This window comes from Rhinolophus sinicus, linkage group LG06, assembly GCF_036562045.2.
Source record: "Rhinolophus sinicus isolate RSC01 linkage group LG06, ASM3656204v1, whole genome shotgun sequence".
Classification (NCBI taxonomy): Eukaryota; Metazoa; Chordata; class Mammalia; order Chiroptera; family Rhinolophidae; genus Rhinolophus; species Rhinolophus sinicus.
The window spans coordinates 133,887,885-133,906,731 of record NC_133756.1 but is presented as its reverse complement, the minus strand read 5'-3'; the positions used below and the strand labels follow the sequence as shown (position 1 = coordinate 133,906,731).

The window sequence follows — 18,847 nt, the reverse complement described above, 5'->3', positions numbered from 1 at the left end:
TTTTGGGGGCCTGAGGTTGGAAGGAGAAGTCTATGTAACTATTCCGAGAACCCCAGGTCTTACCAAAATGCCTTCTGTGTTCCGTCAGCGATACAGATATTCCTGGGTAAGAAACGAGTGTCTGGGGGTGAGCCAGCCATTCTTTCCTCTAGCTATCCGAAGTTCTATTTTTAATGTAAGTTAAGACCTCATGAGCTTGCACCCACAACAAATATCTCCATGACTGTAGCTTTTAGCAATGGGTAACATTAGAAATGGCTTTTTAAAGTTGGAGCCTTTCCTCTGTAAAACCATTCTCATAACCACTGCAAATTAGGTTATGCATAGTAATACAAGCAATCCATTTAAAACATAGCTCCTGTTTAAAAAGTCTCAACAGGACCACAGCTCTATTCTGCCAGTTGGGACAGCAGATTTTAGTGACTTTTACTGGCAGTTTTAAGAAATCATCTATTGTTATTTTTTTAATCTAACAAATCAGTTAGTCACTAGGGAGAGAACAGCAAATCAGTTGTCTTCTAATCCTGCCGCATCCCCTATGAACACTTTCTTTCATTAGGTAATGCAAGTAACACTCCCTGCTGTGTTTTTCCTTTTGCGTTAGCTGCCAAGGGAGCTCAGGGCTCAATGTAAGGCTTGATAATAGTATTTAACCATGGGAGGTTCTAGTGTATTTGCTTTCACTGCATTTTATAGGGCTTTTGCTTTGTTAGGTCTAATTTTGCAGTATGACTATGTATGCGTCTTATATTGGCAGAGAGAGTAGTACAGCGAGTCCTAGAATACCATTGTTTTGTCATAATGTTGATGAGGAGCTTAGGACTGTAACTCTTGTTTGTATCAATCAGTCTACGGTAAAACTGGTTTCATATACAGTGGCTTCACTTCAAGTCGCAGAGTCTATAGATGATGGTAGGTAAGGACTTACGAGGCTGTCATCGTAGTGTTACCGTCACTGGCCCGGGTTTTCCTTAAAGGGCCTTTGTCGCTTTAGCAATTGTAAAGAAGCAGTTCAGGCAATTAAAGACTTACCTCACCTCACTGGCCATGGGACCCCTATCAGCACCCCTCTTGCTCTCCGTGAACCCCTCCTGCCCTCAGACCCCTCCCTGCCTGCGCCCCAATCATGTGGCTTAGGCCTCTGCCCCTCGGCAAGCTCTGTGTCTGCTCAGATCACTGGAGCAGGACCGTGCAGGACAAAGGTGGCACTCAAACCAGAGGGCAAAGAGTGGTGTAGGGACATGTAAGGAGAAACATCAAATTCTTACCTTTTGCCTTATACCAGAAACAACTGCACAGGGGTTAAAGGCCTGAGTGAAAAACTAAAACTATGGAAGAAAATACTGGCAAGTGTCCCTAATCTTGGGATGGGTAGAGCGTCCCAAAGCAAGGCCAGGGCTCGGTCTCCTCTGTGTTTCCAGCACATCGTGTTTCATGCCCCGTATTCAGTAAGTGCTCAGTGAATGCTGAGCTGTTCTGGGAGCAGAGAACTCACCAGCGGGTCTCCTTCAGCGTCGCTAGGGGGCATCTGCTTGCTCGTTGAGCCCTCCCGAGGGATGGAGTAGCTGTCGAAGCCGACATCCTCAGGCCGGAGCTGCAGCAGGGGAGGCCACTCGTGCTGCTGTGGGCTGGCTGCCCAAGGATAGGTGTCCATCACCCACTTGGCAGGATCCTCCCAGGGGGCCCGTCTTCCATAGAGCTGAAAAGAGGCAAAGAAGGAATAGTCAGGAAGGGGCCTGAGACCTCTTCTGCAGCCCTGATTTTGTAGCTTTCTGAAACCGCCCCCAAAACTCAGCATGATGCCTCCCCTGGTGTGTAGAGCCACATCCAGAATGCTATCCTAAGGAAGCCGTCCAAGGTACAGATAGCTGGACGTGTTGAGTGAAGGCAGCATGAACCAGGGGTCAGGACACCGGCTTCAGAGTCAGGCTGACCTGGGTTCCCATTTATTTCAGCTCTGCCACTGACTCACGGTGCTACCCTGAATTCTGAGCCTTGCTGATCCAACTTGAAAAGTAGTCTCTGGGGAAAAACAAACAAATCACCACCTGATTTGAAGCCAATTTTCATGGTATAAATAGGCTCACCCGGGCCAATTTTAAACTGCCAGCATGAGGTCACTGAATGTGGAGCTGGAAAGAGGTGCCGGCTCTCCGCTCACATGAGCCAGCTCCAGTACCAGTGTCCTACTGTGCGCACCCACCCAAAGAACAGCTCCAAGTATGGACTGGGTGAGGGTGTCAACACTACAGGCAGACGTTACCAACGGCCCTGTTTTGATAAAACTCCATTTCTTGACGTGGATCTGACTCTCAGAGCCCCTCTATAAAAGCACTGGTCACTTTCAGAACAGCAAACTGCTAACAGGTTACACATGGGTAGTGCTTTTCCAACCTCATGTATTTCTCAAAATTGCCTATAACTATTTTGCTCTTAAAACAGAAAACTATATTATCATTTAATTTTATAAGATCAGTACCATGCCTCCAAGCTTTTCTTAAGCCTTACTGATAAAATGATTTTAGTGACTTTTACTAGCAGTTTTAAGAAATATATATTCATTCATTCTTAAAAGAACAAGAACCACTTCCCAAGGCGAGGCTCTCTGTGTGTCACATAGCTAGGTGTAGTCTATATCTTTCTTCTTTTCCACCATCACCATCTTGTTGAACCACCATGCGATTCCAAGAGGAAGCATTATTACCCGAGTTTCCCAGATGAGGAGGTAGACTCAGGGAGGGGAGGAGGCAGAACTGGAATTCAAGTCTGTCCAACTCCATGCACCACCAGAGTCTGAGAAGATGTGGTAGGATGTGCTCACAGCCAGGGCAAGACGTGCCCCCCACACCCCAGAGCAGTGCTTTCCATGGCTCTGGAAGGTACCCCCTCTACAGGGACCATGGGATACAAAGATCCGAGACTCCTGGACCACAATGGCTGCAGTAGGGCTCTAGAGTAGAATCACACCTGGACCACAGCCTGTCTGCCTGCCCCCTCTGCCCTCCCGGGAATCCTACAGTTGAGAGGAAACAGAGGGCAAGTTCTGACAGAGCAACAGAGCGCTGAGCTCTGACCAAGCCATGTCTTTCCAAGTCACAGGCTGCCTCAGCTGGGAGGAAATGGGGTCACGTAGGCCTGCCCCCTCATGTACCAGATGGAGAAATTGGGGCCTAACGAGAAGAGCCAGTTGTGAAAGGTTACAGAGCAGGGCTGAATTGGAACCTAGGACTCGTTTCCTTGTCTGGGCCTTGCCCCTCTCTGTGCTCCCTGACTGACTCCAGATGAGGATGGCAATCTGAGCTGGGCTCGCTATGCCCTGTGGCTGTCTCCTGGCTGCCTAAGCCACCTCTGACCTCTGCGTACAATTTCTGTCAGGGAAGCTGCCCACCCTGCCCACTGCAGGTGGGCCCATCCATCTCTCTGCACTGATGGCTGCCTCCTCCTCCACTCAAGACACATACAACCTATGACCTCATCGTTTTCTCAGACACCAGCACCCCTCCCGTCTGGGGCTCTGGCCCTATCTGTTGCTAAATCTTCCTTAACCCGGGGCGGCGGTGAGTCTCAGGCCTGAGAATTCCGTCTGGCTTTCTGAAGGCAATTGATCGTCAGAACAGAAAAGGATTATGTGAAGGTGGAGCGGTGTGTGTGCACGCGTGTGTGTGCATGCCTGTGTGTGCACGCGTGTGTGGTGTGTGTGCACGCGTGTGTGTCAGGGAGGAAAGGAACACAAACATTTGGGGATATTTGGAACCGAGGAAGCCTGTTCCAGAGGAGGAACATTCCTGCAGCTTTCAGAAGCTTCTCCCTCCAAGGGCTTTCCCCACGGAATTGGGCTGCCTTTCTCAAGCCCGATTTCACACGGCTGAGGCTGAACCCACGCCTCCTCTCTGACAGCTACTGCTTCTGTCTCCATCCTCCAGCCTGGAGGAAGTGATGCTCAGGGCTGCAGAATAACAGGGGCTGGAATTCGGAGCTCATCAAGTCCTTAGAAAGAATCTAGCCCAGTGGTTTTCAAGTATTTGCTCTTTTCCCCCTGACCCCACCACTGAGAAGTTTGAGGAATCTTGGGGCTCCACAGAAGCTGGCCTGAGGAAACACTCTTCTAGCCCAAACTTTTCAGATTACAGATGGGGAACCTAAGGCCTTGAGAAAGGAGATTTCCCCAGGGTCTCAGAGCAGGCTGGGTAATCTGATAAGGAGCCCCCACGCTTCCCACTCCGCTAGGGGGAGGAAGGTCTTTCGAGTTGCTCTGTGGACTAGACACGCTGCCAACGCCAAAGGGGAAGAGGGCTGGGGACTAAGCCATCAGGCAGATGTGCATCGGGCACATGCTGACATCGTCTGCGGGAACAGGAAATATTTTTACAAGCCTCCCTGCTTGCCCCTGGAGCTGTTCACGCCCAGGTGACGAATGGCTGGTAAGTATCATGGCAAGTAAAGGAAATATCAGAAAGCTCCTTGGCCCCAGTGCAGAGCCCTGTGGCAGCTCTAAGAAACAGCAGAGACAGTGGATAGACAGACAGACAAAAAGGACATCCACGTTCCCCAAAGCAGGCAGAAGCCTGGCATCCTCACTGGATCAGGAACAGGGAGCCAAGACACTAGAGACTCAAAGCGGGGCCACTGTGAGCCGCTGACTCTCTGACTCTGGTGCATGCACGTGGATATCACACACGGAAGAATCACGGCACACGTCAAGGAAGAAAATCCAAGCAGCCACACACACACACACACACACACACACACACACACACACACACACACAGAGCTTTCAAATGTATCTGGTGCATGTGGCTATCACACACGCAAGAATCATGGCACACGTTAAGGAAGAAACTCCAAGCAGCTCCACACACACACACACACACACACACACACAGAGCTTGCAAACGTATCTGGTGCACGTGGATATCATACACGCAAGAATCACGGCACACGTTAAGGAAGAAACTCCAAGCAGCTACACACAACACACACACACACACACAGAGCTTGCAAACGTATCTGGTATCCGCTAGGAGGCGACGGCACAATCCTCCAGGAAAGGAAGGCAGGATGTGCCTGCTGGAGGCGCTGTCTGGAAGCTAGTGCTGAGGCCTGATCTCAGCAGGGTCTCCGTGTTAGCCCTTTCACCACAGGCAGCCCTGTCACTGCCCACGCTGGGGACTCGCCCGCTTCTTATCTTATGACCTTCGCCAGGGGCTTACCTTCCCTGAACCACAGTGCGCTGCCCTCATGGCCACTCCCCTCACCTCGCAGGGTCAGGTGAGGTGAGGAGGAAATGAGCCTGCGTGGTGCTCGGCTCGCGGTGAGCATGGACGCAAGGTGGCGAGAAAAGGCAAGTAAGCAATTGTACACTTTTTAAAAATAGAGGAATCCTTTGGTCAAACGAAATCTGATCTGGAACTCCACTACGTGAAACACAACAGTTGGTTTCCCTGAGCCACTGAGCTTCTGGGTTTAGTTCTGGGGGTCCCTCAGGACAGCCTGAAAGTCACAGAAGTAACCAAGGAATCAGCTGGACCTGGGCTCCAACGCTGGCTCATCATACCCCACTGAGTGAACCTGGGTCAGGTCAGAGCTCTGTGAGCCTTCATCGCATCTATGAGGTGCTCACTGAGCTTTACAGCTACGTGAGATCACGATGCTCAGGCCCCTGGGCACAGCGCCTGGCAAGTAGCAGGCCCTCAGGAAATGTCAGCAAACTTCCCTTCAAAACCAGAGGCATGAAGAACACACCAGGTTTCCTCATGAACCAGCATATTCAGGGGCTCCTGGGCTCATCGGATGATGAAGTCACAGGTTTGGGGCCGAGTGGCTCATTTTTGAGCCATCTGTTAAAATGCTAACTCTGGTTGCCTCCCCTGGTTACTCCCACACTCTTGAAAGACTGTCCTTCAAATGACCTCACTACACAAAGACGCGATGCCTCTTCCTGCCTTGTCTAAGCTAGTGAGATGGTGGTGCGTCTCTGGTTTCTCGCCCTGTGCAAGTTCCTGACCTCCGAGGCCTGTCATGGCTGTTACACGTGGTAGCTACAAAACAGCCGCACATTTGCCCGCTCAGCCAAATGTATGGAAATGACAAACACTGACCGAAGCCACTGATGAGTATTGTCGCACACGTGCATGTGGTGTGTACGCCTCTGTGCCCCCCGACCCTGGCCTACAGCAGTGCTTGTGTCTCCCACTGCCCAGGACTGAAGAACGAAGAAGCCCTGGGGAACCCGGCTGCTAAACTGGTGCCCCGATTATTCAGCTGCGGGCGAGGCCTGCTCAGTGCTCAGGGAGGGAGTGGAGAGCGTAGAACTTCTCAGGCTGCCTCGTGCGCAACAGTAAAACTGTCCCAAGTTCCACTTTACTGCTGAGCTCCTGATGGTAAACCCTGGGCTGAGTGAGAAGTGACGCATCTGTGCGTTCCCTCCTGTCCTGGGGCAGCAGGGACAGGCAGCCCCACGAGACCCAGGGTCACACATGAGGGTTCCCGACGGCAGGCAGTGAGTGCCACAAGGCCGAGGCTGAGAACCTGGAATTCTAGCCAGAGGCCTGAGTCTTGAAGGTTTCCTTTTATGACTTTGGGCAAGTCACTGACTCTCTTCTGAGACTCAGTTTTTCTCTTTTGAAAAGTGGAGACAAACAAGTCTCTAAGTTCCAGGACTGATGCAAGGCGTGAACCAAATAGAAGAGTGTTTTGTACACTGTCAAGTGCTACACACACGTCTGCTTCCATCTCTTTGCACTCACTGCGCTGAGCACATTACAATCATGGTTTCCTTTAATCCTGGCAACGATTCTTCGTGGCACAGTACTAGTCTCCTTTTCTATCGACGAACGCACTATGGACAGAGGAGCTAAATGACTTGCCTGTGGTCACACAGCTAAGAGGTGGCAGAGCCAGGATTGACAGCCAAGTCTGTCCCTATACTGAGCTAGGGGCGTCACAGGGGAGGGGCTGTGACCTCACGTCCGTCAGATTTCTGAAGGAAGAGATAAAGACGAGTCATCCGGTTACTAGAATACCCCTCATTTGGAGGCGGCCAGCGGCCAGTGTGCTTCTCACCTGGAGTCCTTCTCTGACGGCTTCCAGGAGATAGGGGATGATTGAATAATTCCACAAGTCGGTGAACCACACTCTGGAGCCATCCACGTCGATGGGGCACGACAGGAAGAGGCGGGGACCTGCGACCACAGTGAATATCAGTCAGAGCTGATTGGGGGTGTCAGGAGAAGCCACGGGCCAAGCATCCCCCATAGGAGGGACCCTGGATTTCCTGAGCCACAGCAGAAATACCACCTACCAGCTGGTGGGCACAGAGCAGCACACTTGGGCTCCGTAACCCCACCCTGGGACCTCTCTTGCCCAGGAAATTAGCCAAAAGAGAGGAAAGGCTTTATGGGAAAGATGTTCACTGTGGTGTTATTAATCCTGACCTTTGAAAATGCAAACACACTAAATGTCCAAGAGAACAGAAATGGTTAAGTGAATGATGGTACACCCACATTTGCTTGTCAGCCTTTAAAAATAATTATAAAACAGGAGTAGCAACACAGAATGCTCGTGAGACAATGTGAAGTGAAAAAGAAAAGCACACACTGTATGTACACTGTCATAGCAGCTATGAAACGTCTGTGTATGGACAAGCGCAGAAACAATAAGCTCAAACTAAAATGATTATATCAGGATAGTGGATGACCAACGATCCCCCCCCCACTCCGGTTCTAAATCCTGACGCTTCAGGAATGTCGATAACATTTTATTTTATTTTATTTTCAGGCAAAGCTAATTCCACAGGGTGGTTTTCCACTTGGGGTGGGGCTCTTCACTGAGCTGGCAGTGTCTGCATCAGCCCCGGCTAGACAAGCTCTCACTGCCAATCAGCCCAGTACCCTGGGCAGGGCGAGAGGGGAGGAGACACAGCAGTGGATGACTGGCTGTCTGGGGTCTGTCTTGGGCTATTGTCCCTTTGCCTCTGTCTCTGTCGGCACGGACAGTACAGTGTCAAGCTGACTTGTGCCTGCAAAGTGTTGTTCCGGCCAGGGTCCCAGGACACTCTCTGAGGAGGCCAGAGTTCCAGGAGCTCTCGCGAGCCAGCCGACCTGCCTGCTCTCGCCTAGCCTCCCACCTACCTATGGTGACGTCCGAGGAGCTGTGAGCCTCCAGGAAGCGGTTGAGGTGATGCCAGACCTTGGGAATCCAGTCGATGATTTTTACCAGCTCCACATTCCGCACCCGCCCACTGATCTCCGTTTCCATGAGTTTCCGCCTCAAGAACCGGCCAAGGAAACCTTTCACGGGCTCCGTGTGGTTGGCACAAAGCACCCACCTGGGGGAAGTCAGGAATGCTTTTCAATGATGAGGACAGTGATAAAAATGATCTAACCTCAAGATTCAAAGACATTAGAAATGGAAGGAGTATATGCTAATTAATACTAAAATAGGATTCACGATGCATCAAACTGCCAAGTATATTAACTCACAACTCCTCCTGGCAACACCGTGATGCAGATATTATCACCAACCCCATTTTACAGATAGAGCCCCTGAGGCACAGACAGGTTATGTAACTTGTCCGAGATCAAATAGCTAGTTAATAGAAGAGCTAAGATTAGAACCAAAACAATCCGGCTCCAAGGTCTGAGCTTTAACCACTGAACTGACTGTGCTTGTATCAGGCCCTGTGCTGGGCTATGGAGCGGTAACAATGCTTAAGTCACATGTGTACCTGTTCCCCAGGAGCTGACTGTCCTGTGGAAGAGGCAGAGAAGCAAACAGAGGAGTGAGGCCTGATGAAGCCCGGGGAATCAGGGAGGGCTAACTAGAGTAGGGGATATCTGGGCTGAGACTGGAAGAACGGATGGGGCAGCCCCATAAGGAAAGGCAAGAACAGGGGGGCTGGGAAGGAGGTGGAGAACTCCCTGTAGCATTTGCAGAGGCTTGAGAAATAGCGTAGGGAGTTTGGGGAAACTGCCAGAGGTTCAGTATAACCAGACTTTAGACTTGACCTGCCAACATAAGGAGTCTGGATTCCATTCTGGAGGCAATGGGGAGCCACTGAAGAACTAGAAGCAGGAGGGTTTATGGTCAGATCTGAATTCTAGGCTGCTCACTCCGGCCACCATTGGCACAGAGGATGGGGGCCAAGCCGCGTGCAGGAACGCTGGTTAGAAATGACCTCAGGAGTGCCCTGCGAGACGATGTGGCCGTGACGAGGGTGTGGGGAGGGGAAAGGAGGACGTGAGGAATGTTTAGGAGAAAGCGTGGACAGGACGGGGACAGCGGGATGCAGAGGAGCCATGGTCCTAGTGGCCTGGACGAGCGGACATTTCTCTGATAATGACGATTCAGGCCAGTTTCAATAGATCGCCCTCAGAGATGCTTGCAGAGTGGCCAGTGAAAATGAGCCAGGGTCCCACCCCAGGAAAGGGCTTCCCACCCTCATCGAAGGGCCCAGCAGGAGAGGGGGAGGAGGGGAATCAGCTGGGAGTCAGGAGAGGCAAAGGGAGTGTATGAATGGCAAGGCAAGCGACAACATACCCGGACACAACTGAGGGGACCGGTCCTTCCCACCCCTCAGCAGCGGGGAGCCCCAGTATGTGCTGGGGCAGAAGGACCCACAGCAGTTGAAACTCAGAGGCCCACAGACCCACATTCAGACAGCTTTCATTGCTCATGTCCACGTGGGCCAGAGAGACGTGCCCCGGGGGACGTGTAGGGGAGGCGAGCATGCGCAGCCCCTGCCCAGAGCTGCCTCCCTGACTCTGCTACCCCGGGAATCAGAGGCAAAGAGACCTGGGTTCAAAAGTCTCAGCTCTGCCACTGATCGGCTGTGTGCCCTCACACGACTCACTTAATTCTTCCAGCCTCAGTCTCCCCATTTGTCAGCCGAGAATGAGAAATGTAACGACTAGCGGCTGTTGTGAGAATTAAATGAGCTCAGCCGGGAAAAACCTGGCATGTCACAGGCACTCACAAAGTGACACCTTACCTGAAGTTGTGATGAAGCTGCAGGTTGGGAGTAGAAGAGGTAGCCTGGTTCATTGTGCCAATTATGTAAGGGCTATGGGGGAGTGAAGGAAAAGACAGCCTGGTGAGTCAAAGCTACGCCTGAAAACGGGGCACTCACAGAGGCCGGCGGTGTCTGTGCGTCTAGGCTGATGGCTGGCGGCCTCCTCCACCCCCCACGCTGAGCCCGGCCACGTGTGTACATAGCTCCCTGTGCAGCGCCTGTCACCTGGTGGCCCTCCTCCTGAGGACCATGAGGTCTGGAGCCGGCCTTTACCATTTATGGTCCTTGCAGTTGAGCAGCCCATTGAAGATCTCGCCCAGAGAGCTGACATGATGCAGGTTGTCCAGGATGATGACGAGGGGCAAGTCCACAGCGTTGTTCTCACTGGTGCACTGGTCAGCAAGGTTGGACAGGTACTGGCGCAATTCCTGCAAACACCGGGGAAGAACAAGTGGGTGAATGTACCCGACGACCACGTATACGCTCCCAGCCTTCACTTCGCCCAGGCCATGTAGGCGGCAAGGCCTTTCACACGCCGTGCACCGGCCTGCTACAGGGGCTTGGTTTGCAGCTCAAGGGATGCAGGGTGGACAGGGGGAGAGGAAAGCCTGTGTCCTGCCTTTGGGAATTTACTAGGTAACAGAAAACCTTCAGCCCAGGGCAAGAGCATAGCACTGTGGAGGGTGCCCAGGCCTGGTTCTATATCCCTGCTTTACCGCTTCTCTACAAGCGTTGTCATTTTTCTTGATAGTCCTTATTGTGCCAACCTTCCAGGAAGGTCCTGAGGGCAGGTGCCTAATCCATCTCTGGAAAAGCTATTCTCGCCCTGTCTAAGCACCTGCCTGAGAGCTGTTTCTACAGAAGCCCTTAATGAATCAACATAGCAGGGAACCTCCGCTCCACAAGTACTTCTGATTGGTGCTGTGGCAGACACACAGCCAACACTGCAAAGGAGATTGGTCTACACATACAGGGGGCCTTGGAACGTTTAGGTAAAAGGGTAAGCTTTGGATTTAACTGTGAAGAATGCCTGGGGGGTTGGCTGGAGCTGGGGCTGGATGAAGCCTAGCACGGCTGGGTAAGGGCTGACATGGTGAGTTGAGGACCGGCCAGAGAACCCAGAACGACTGCTTGATAAAGCATCATGATAGTTGGCATGCCCTAGAGCCTGGCACGATTCTAAGCCTTACACAGATGAACTTCTATAGCCCCACAACAACCCGGGGCACGCTGATTAGCTCCCTTTACAGACGGGGACGCTGAGGCACATCCAACTTAGGTGACTGGCTTGAGACTGTACAGTGGCAGCATCAGGTCTGGATTGGGACTTGGGGGCTGTCTAGTGTGTGCGTTCATCACACCAGACTGTCCCGCACGCTAGTATCCACCTCCTGCACACACGTGCACGCACACACACACACGGCCCCCCTTGTAAGTGCAAATGCAGCTTGCTAGCGACAGAAAAACTTAACTTTCTAAGTTACTCGTAATTTTTCCTTCTTTTAGCCCCTCTCTATCGTGGGTTCCTGGCCTCAGCATCTTACAAGGACAGGGCTCCTGGGACTCCCTCCCTTACTCCGGCTTTCAGGGTCCAGTTGGGGAGCTGTGCTCTGCGCGAAGTGCCCAGCCAAAGGGAAAGTGAGCAGGGGCTGAAGTCTCGCCTGGGCTGGAGCCCTCGCCACCTGCTGGGGTCCTTCTCTCCCTGGTCTGGGACAGGATGTCCTTCAGCATACTGACCCAGAGGCTCCTGACAGAGGGACTGGACCACTTCTCTCAGGTCCTGCCCCATAATCATCTGAGGAACTTGTGACTGGTGCAAGCACCTAACCCACACAACCTACCGAAACAGGGATGCCAGGTGATTCCTAAGGCGGAAAAGTCATTTCCAATTCACCTGGGACCTCAGGCCCCTTTGCAGAGGGCTGGGCAAAGCTAATTATCCATTAACTCCACTGGATGAATAATGAACAGGTGTGAGAAAACCCTGCACAACCCTCGGCTGGGACTAGGTCAGATCGTCCAAAAAGTTCCATCTCTCCCTGTGAAGCAGGATTGAGCCTATTTGCTGGCTCCAGAGTCCAAGTCTTCAACCTGAGCTCCAGTCCATGGCTCAGTACCATCTGAGTGGTCTTCGACACATGGTCACCTGCCTGCAGCCTCAGTTTCCTCCTCTGTGAAATGGGGATAGCACAGGTGGTCTGTTTGCTGTCATGGGGACAAGCAGTCTGTAAATGTGAGCTGTTGTTATTATCGTTATTGTTGTTCCACAAAAGGGGGGTTTCATGTTGAAAAAACAATAGCAACTCTAGGCACATGATGAATTCTTGGTAAATTGAAGTGGATGCATCTGGAGTGATAGGACTCCAGCTCACAGTCGGGTAGTAAGAAACGTAAGCACAGCTTACAGATGGAATTTCTGGCTGGGAAGTTTGGGGTCAAAGCCTCCCCTTTTGCTAGCCCCACTGGGACCTCCTTCACGGGCTTTTATAACCGCCAAAGGAGAGTGTACAGGGAATGCTGTTTTCCCCTTAGGGTGGGATGGCACCCACCTTTCTTAGAGGAAACGTGGCCCCTGGCTGAGCAGCCGCCTCTGGAGGAACCCCTCACCTTGCTGGACTTGTGGTCCACGTTGAAGGTGGCGATGACCCCGTCTGTCAGCTCCCGTCCCTCCCGAAGCACCAGGTACTCTGACAGCCGGTTGGCCAGGTAGGTTTTGCCAGTGCCGCTGGGGCCGGAGAGAATGATCCGCCGGTGTTCTACCAGCAGGGAGACATAGCGCTGCAGGATGGGCTTGGGGATAAGCGACTCGAACACCAGCGAGTCCAGGCTGTTTTCTGCGAGCCCTGCATGTGACAGACAGGAAATGTTCAAAGTCCAGTAGAAAGGGGAGCTCTGTGCTTGCCCACCTGGAAGTGCCACTACATGAAGCCATCCCTTCTCCTGGAAGGTCCAGTCATCTGGGATCCTGCCCACCCAGGTACACGGGAGACGAAGAGCAAACTGCCACTCCCTGCTCATCAGCACTGTGTAGTCTGTCACAAATCAGAGGACTTTCCCAGGCTCCACTAACCTTCCACATCCAGACCCCTCGTCCTAGTCTGTCCTCTACAGAAGTCCTAAGACTCTGGGCTCTGCTTCCCTGTCTGGATCTGCCACACTGATGGTGTCTGCCCAGATCAAACCCGAGTCTCCCGTATCTGCCAGCACCCTAGGGGTCTGTCCTCACCATGCTCTGTCCTGCATGCCAGCCGCCACTGCTGCCCACACTCAGAGGTAGCACTTTTCTCTTTAAAATGAGCAAATGCAAGGGAGGACCATGTGACTTGGGGATGTGACTACTGGCAGACCTGGGCTGAAATGCCACCGACCGCTGAGACCTGTGAGCCTCAGCAACATCAAGAGGAAACTCATCTGTCCCCTTTCCTACCCGGGACAACTCCATTAATCAAAGCTATTGGCCTTAAAAGAGCTGGGTTCTTGGTATTCCTCCCAAGAGAACATCCATCCAAGGTTACTTGTCCAGAACCTAAAGTAATTCTGTTAAAAACTCACCTCAAGAAAGCCAGTCTGTGTACATAAAAGATAAACGGAAGAGCATTTATTGTTTTATAATTGCATCTTCCTTCCACATAATTATTTATCGCAAACAGACCCCAGTAATGCATTTATATGCTTGTTTCTAATTCTCCCCCAACTAAGAATAGCCCCTAGATGCAGTGACTGTTCCAGAATAACCATGAAGGTGCCCAAATGACTCACCTTCTAGGCACAGGCCTAAGTCTTTCCTAGTCCTGAGCTCAGTATAGCCCACGCTGGCTCAAACCTCAATGCAAAGTATGGAGCCCAGGATCTCTAGTCTAAATAACAACAACGGAGGAAAAAACACCAACACCTCTCTCTACCTATATGTTGCTGTTTGGGCCTTTTGCCATAAAACCCCAGGGAGTGACGACTTTGCAGACAAACTCACTTCAGAGCATGCCACGTCACCCCACCCCCTCCATACCACTGAACAGAACCATCTGCAGCTCACGAACCTCTTTCAACTCACACCCTTGAATGGTTTTGAGTGCCTTGAAGGTGTAAGTTTCAAGCACTTCGGGGAAAACAGAAGAGTCAGGTACCACCTAACAAGAAACCTGAGCTTATCGCTAGAGATGCTAAATCAATGTGATATGCTGACAGCAGCAACAGACCAGCTCTGTGGTGGGATGGCAGTTCCACCAGAGGCAGATAATCTTGTCACTGTTTCTACAGAGGTTTGGTCTGGTCTCAGCAATGGGTCACTCTTTTACCCCTCAGTGCTTGCAATGCTCACTTGTAAGTGACAACGCACACTCATCAGCGTGGATGAAATGCAACGTAAGCTCATGACGTATGAGGCTTTCCTTAAAAGGTTCTTGGAGCCGCTACCCCATTCTCCTTCCCCTCGTCCCGGAATTTTTCTTTCTGATGGTTCAAGTGGGGTTGACTCAGCCCCTTCGTCCACCAAAGGGGTGGGCTAATGACAGGCTAGTCACACCTGTGAGTCTCCCTGGTCACAGTGATTGATTCACTGATGGGCGTTTGGCTCACGGTGGGCCAGAATCACCCCTAAGGATTCTCTGTCACAGTTTCCCAGAAAGACATTCTCTTTCTTTTAGGTTCCTAAGCTAGAAAGAGGAATGAGGGGACCAGGGCCGTTTCATGTGTAGAGCGCTCAACACTGAGCAAAGCTGAGGTAGGCTTTGGACCTGATGGCACTACCAACACAACTGGATCCAGCTGTGTTTGAAGCATATTCCTGGATTTTCCAGGCACACGAGCCTATACGTTTCCTTTCTCGCTAAAGGCGTTTTGAGTAGGTGTCTGTCACTTGCAACCGAGGTCACAATTGGGGAATTTAACTTGCCAACCAGATAAGGCTCCATGTGAGGTTTAGGCAGTTCCTCACCCCTCATCACAAGCAGAGTGAGATCTCGATTCCTGCTGATAAAGGAATGCTGTGGTCCTTTTGGAAAACCTACCAATCGGGAAATAACTTGCACCAAACAACCCCACAATCGCACTATTACACTACAGTTCAGATCAGTGCCTTCCGGGGAAGTAAGAAACGGGACAACCCAAAGGTTGTGCGTAGTATGGCGTTTATTAGTCCACGCTTTAGATGGTTCATAAAATAAAGGAAAAAGGGGTTTTGCGGTCAAATACGTTTGTGTTAGACTGGATGAAACAGCCTTCTGAACAGTGGGAGTTGGGATATTAAAGGACAGAGCCGTTAAAGCAGCCGTACACGCCTTTTCCCCTGCCCCACAAACCCAAACGGGGAGAACGATGCAGGATCCCAGACTTATTTGGCCACGAACTTCCCCCACCCCCACAAAATACTTTGTGAGCCTAGCGTTCCAGGGAACACACTTTGGCCCGGGGCTTAACATCTTCGGGTGATGAGGCCATCGGAAGCTCCGGCAGCATCATGCGTGGGCAAGAGCTTTAGCAGTTCCATCAGGGTGCTCAGAGCGATGACTCTAGCCTACAGCAAATCGTGGTTTCCCCATCCGTAAAATGGGACCACGTCCAAGGCTTGCTGGCAAGAGTAATTCATTGGCACTGGTGGGGCCTCATTTTAACAGGGTTATTAAGATTCCATCATCTCAGAGTCATGAGGATAATGGGACCTATTGTTATATAATTTCAACGATAAACTGAAATTATTTGTTTCTGATGGTGGTTGCAAAAACTAAGGACGGTTTGACTTGCTGTGGTCGAAGGAAAAAAACAACAACCCACATCCATCTGCACAAACAAAACTGCAGCTACCGTGTCCTATGCCAAGTCACAACATCAAAACTGCAATTCCTGAAAGCGCCGACCTCTGCCATCGCAGCGTTACCTTTGACGGTCACGGAGATGGTGGTGTTTTCTCCCACCAGGTAGCCGCAGGGCAGAAGCTCGGGGGTCCCCGACGTGTTGCTGCGTTTGACTTCTCCAATGCTGTAGCCGAGAACACTATCTGAATTCAGCCCTAGCTGACTCACTGGGTCCACGTGAATGATGTATTCCTGGAAAAAATAAAAATAAAGACCCCATCGAAGATGTGGCTAAAAGTCTGACCATGACTCATGTTTCCATTGGGTGATTTACAATCATCGTCTCTTCTTTCTCAGTTGATGCCTGAGTTGAAATCAAGCTGTGGAATGAGGGTGGAAAGAGCTGACTTTCTATGGGGATGATATTCTACTATCACAGGCCTCTTAAAATACAGATTTATTTGGTTAGGGTGTGGAGGGGGGAGGGGGCTGAACTCAAGCACAATTGTGAACGTTTAGTCTGGGTCAGCCAAGCACAGAAAAATTTGGCTGCTTTTCCTAAGTTCAGCTGAAGTCTTGAAGACATCAAGGCCTGTGAATGGTGTTAGAAAATTCATGAAAACGTAATTCTGACAAGAAATCTCACTATCAGCTCCGTCTTTTGGCTCAGAGCAAAGACCACACTGATGACAAATGGGGCCAAGACCCAGGGCTGCTACAAAAAAGCAGCTCTTGATCTTTAAACCGGAAAGTGTGCTTAATTTGGAAAATGTTCCCTCTTAGGTGAGTGACCAAAAGGTTTTACATCACTGAACTTGGAACGAAGGTCCATGGGCTATGAGGTGGCCCGATGACGGCTGAAGTGGAATCCCAATAATGGGCCTCTACCTTTAATGGTCTCATTTCCTCACTTGTGACACCCCCACAGGCACTTCTCGGTCCACACTGGTGTCTTTCTAATCCAAGGATATCCTGACTGTCCATGGAGAGAGAAGGCACTGGCCCAGGCAGCAGGACTGCTCTGCCCTAAACTATGCATTTTTCTGCATAGGCCACTCTATGTGGCCTGTGAAGATGATGACGGATCTTTTGTCAGAGAACAGAACTTTCTCTGTGGGAAGCTACCTGAGTCTAGATGCCAGAAAGGGACTGGAGTGTACTAGGTAAGTCAGGTTTTAAAGTCAGACTAACTCAACTAGACTAATAGCCTAGTTTTAGATTCATGACCTTGGGCAAGTGACCCAACCCCAGCTTCACTTTCCCTCACCTTTACTTGGCAAAATAATAGAACCTTCCTTACAGGCCTGGAAATAAATTGAGGTAATGTAAGGAAAGAGCTTACTAGGGTCTCTGGCACAAAAAAAGTGGGTATTAGTACTGCTTAGGGGATACGATTAATGAATACTTATGGCTGTTGACTAAACTCAAGACAATACCAAAAAGTATACCAAAAGCTTCTTTCAGACCACCTTGTGCTTCCAGGTTCATCCTGGTACTCATTAGTTATTTCTCCTGTGGCAAACACCCCCTCCAACGATGTGGTTAGAATGAATACAAAAATAACTACGCCAATGTCCTTGACACTAGCCAATAACCAGATGTCAATGTCACTTGTCGCACAAATCACAGACTGAAGTGTCAGCAAAGATGCTGGGCCAGTTGGATCAAGTCCCTCCGAAATAAAGAATGGACATCTGTTGACTAAGCCCCAGAGCACATCCTCCAAAGATGCAACAAGACATAATTCTAAGGTGAAGGGAGAACTCGACATTAGCTGTTCACCGTGAGAGACTCAAATAATTGCTCAAGTTTGGAGAAATGATTCACTGGCTGACCAACCACTGCCAAGGGCAGCCAGGAACACGTTGGCCGATCAGCGGTCTTTACTTACCATCCCGTTTCTATCCTAGCAACATAAGGATGTCAGAGAGAGGCCAGGCCTGAGAAATGGCCCAGTGTAGGACACAAACCGCCCTTCCCCTTCCCTCCCTAAGCCCAGGCTCCCAAGTCAGGTAGATGGCCACAGCCGTCTCCTTGAAACACTTACTTTGAACAGCCGTCTAACCACCCCATCGAGCACATCCCACTTCGTCTTGCCACTAACTCCAATGCAGCCAATAAGAAAGAGGTGTGGTCTGGAATCCTAAGGGTAAGGAAATGTATGCAGGTGAAAAACAAGTGGATCTTTTCTGACGTAGTTTATCAAGGACTCAGATTGTCTTAGAACTCCACCAATGGTTTGAAAGGGGAATAAATGTCCTATTTGCCTTTTTTTTTTTTTAAATAATTTTTTTGTTTTTTAATTGCAGTTGACATTTATTAGTTTCAGGATTATAACATAGTGATTAGACATTTATATAACTTACGAAGTGATCACCCCGATAAATCTCCCATTTGTTTTAATACCAGATGTAACTTAGATTGAATGCAAGAGTCTTAAATTTTTCATGCTCCATTGCTAAAACAGTAATCTGTGGGCTAGGAAGAGAGGATTTCCTCTCTGGAATCTAGAACCTTCCACTAAATGCATATCTCACACAGTGCACAGATCACATCCCTTGCCTGGAATGCTCTCTCTTCTCCTGTCTGTCATTTCTCCCTTTCAAAACCGTGCTTACAAACTCACCTCTTCCAGGAAGCCTTCAATGATTAACACACCAGGTTCAGAGTTCACACTGCTTCAATGGTTCTGTACAAACTTATATAATGATATATTCTGTACTTATTTATTTTTAGGTATTTCTGTGTCCTTGCTAGATCTTAAACTCCTTCCGAGTCGGATATGTTTGTATTTTCTTTCTTTTTTGCTTTTTAATAATGTTTATTGCTTGTGTTCCAATTAAAAATTAAAACAAGCTTAATTCAGAAAACTAGTGCCACTCTGGGAAGTTCACAAAAAAATTTTTCCCCCATTTTTTGCATCTCTACCCACAAGCCTCTGCATAGTCGGGACTAACTAATTACATGAATTAAAGAAAACCTAGGAGAACATTTCATTCTTTTTTTTTTTAAATCTGACACGCTCATAAGGACATAGAATTAGGAGAGT

General features: G+C 50.1%; 1 protein-coding gene across 11 annotated transcripts in view; it reads right to left on the bottom strand.

The window, feature by feature from the left end:
* Window positions 1-18,847, bottom strand: part of NAV2 (neuron navigator 2) — a 717,995-nt gene that overhangs the window by 4,861 nt on the left and 694,287 nt on the right. For 10 of the 11 annotated variants that reach the window (XM_074336128.1, XM_074336129.1, XM_074336124.1 and 7 more), the window contains 8 exons: window positions 17,846-17,941; window positions 15,882-16,050; window positions 12,617-12,852; window positions 10,283-10,437; window positions 9,989-10,060; window positions 8,130-8,326; window positions 7,063-7,181; window positions 1,496-1,699 (listed from right to left, as the gene is read on the bottom strand). In XM_074336128.1, coding sequence (XP_074192229.1) covers window positions 1,496-1,699; window positions 7,063-7,181; window positions 8,130-8,326; window positions 9,989-10,060; window positions 10,283-10,437; window positions 12,617-12,852; window positions 15,882-16,050; window positions 17,846-17,941 — 1,248 coding nt within the window. Of the gene's footprint in view, window positions 1-1,495; window positions 1,700-7,062; window positions 7,182-8,129; window positions 8,327-9,988; window positions 10,061-10,282; window positions 10,438-12,616; window positions 12,853-15,881; window positions 16,051-17,845; window positions 17,942-18,847 lie in introns of those variants that run through there. The other variant, XR_012497554.1, reaches the window with a different exon arrangement.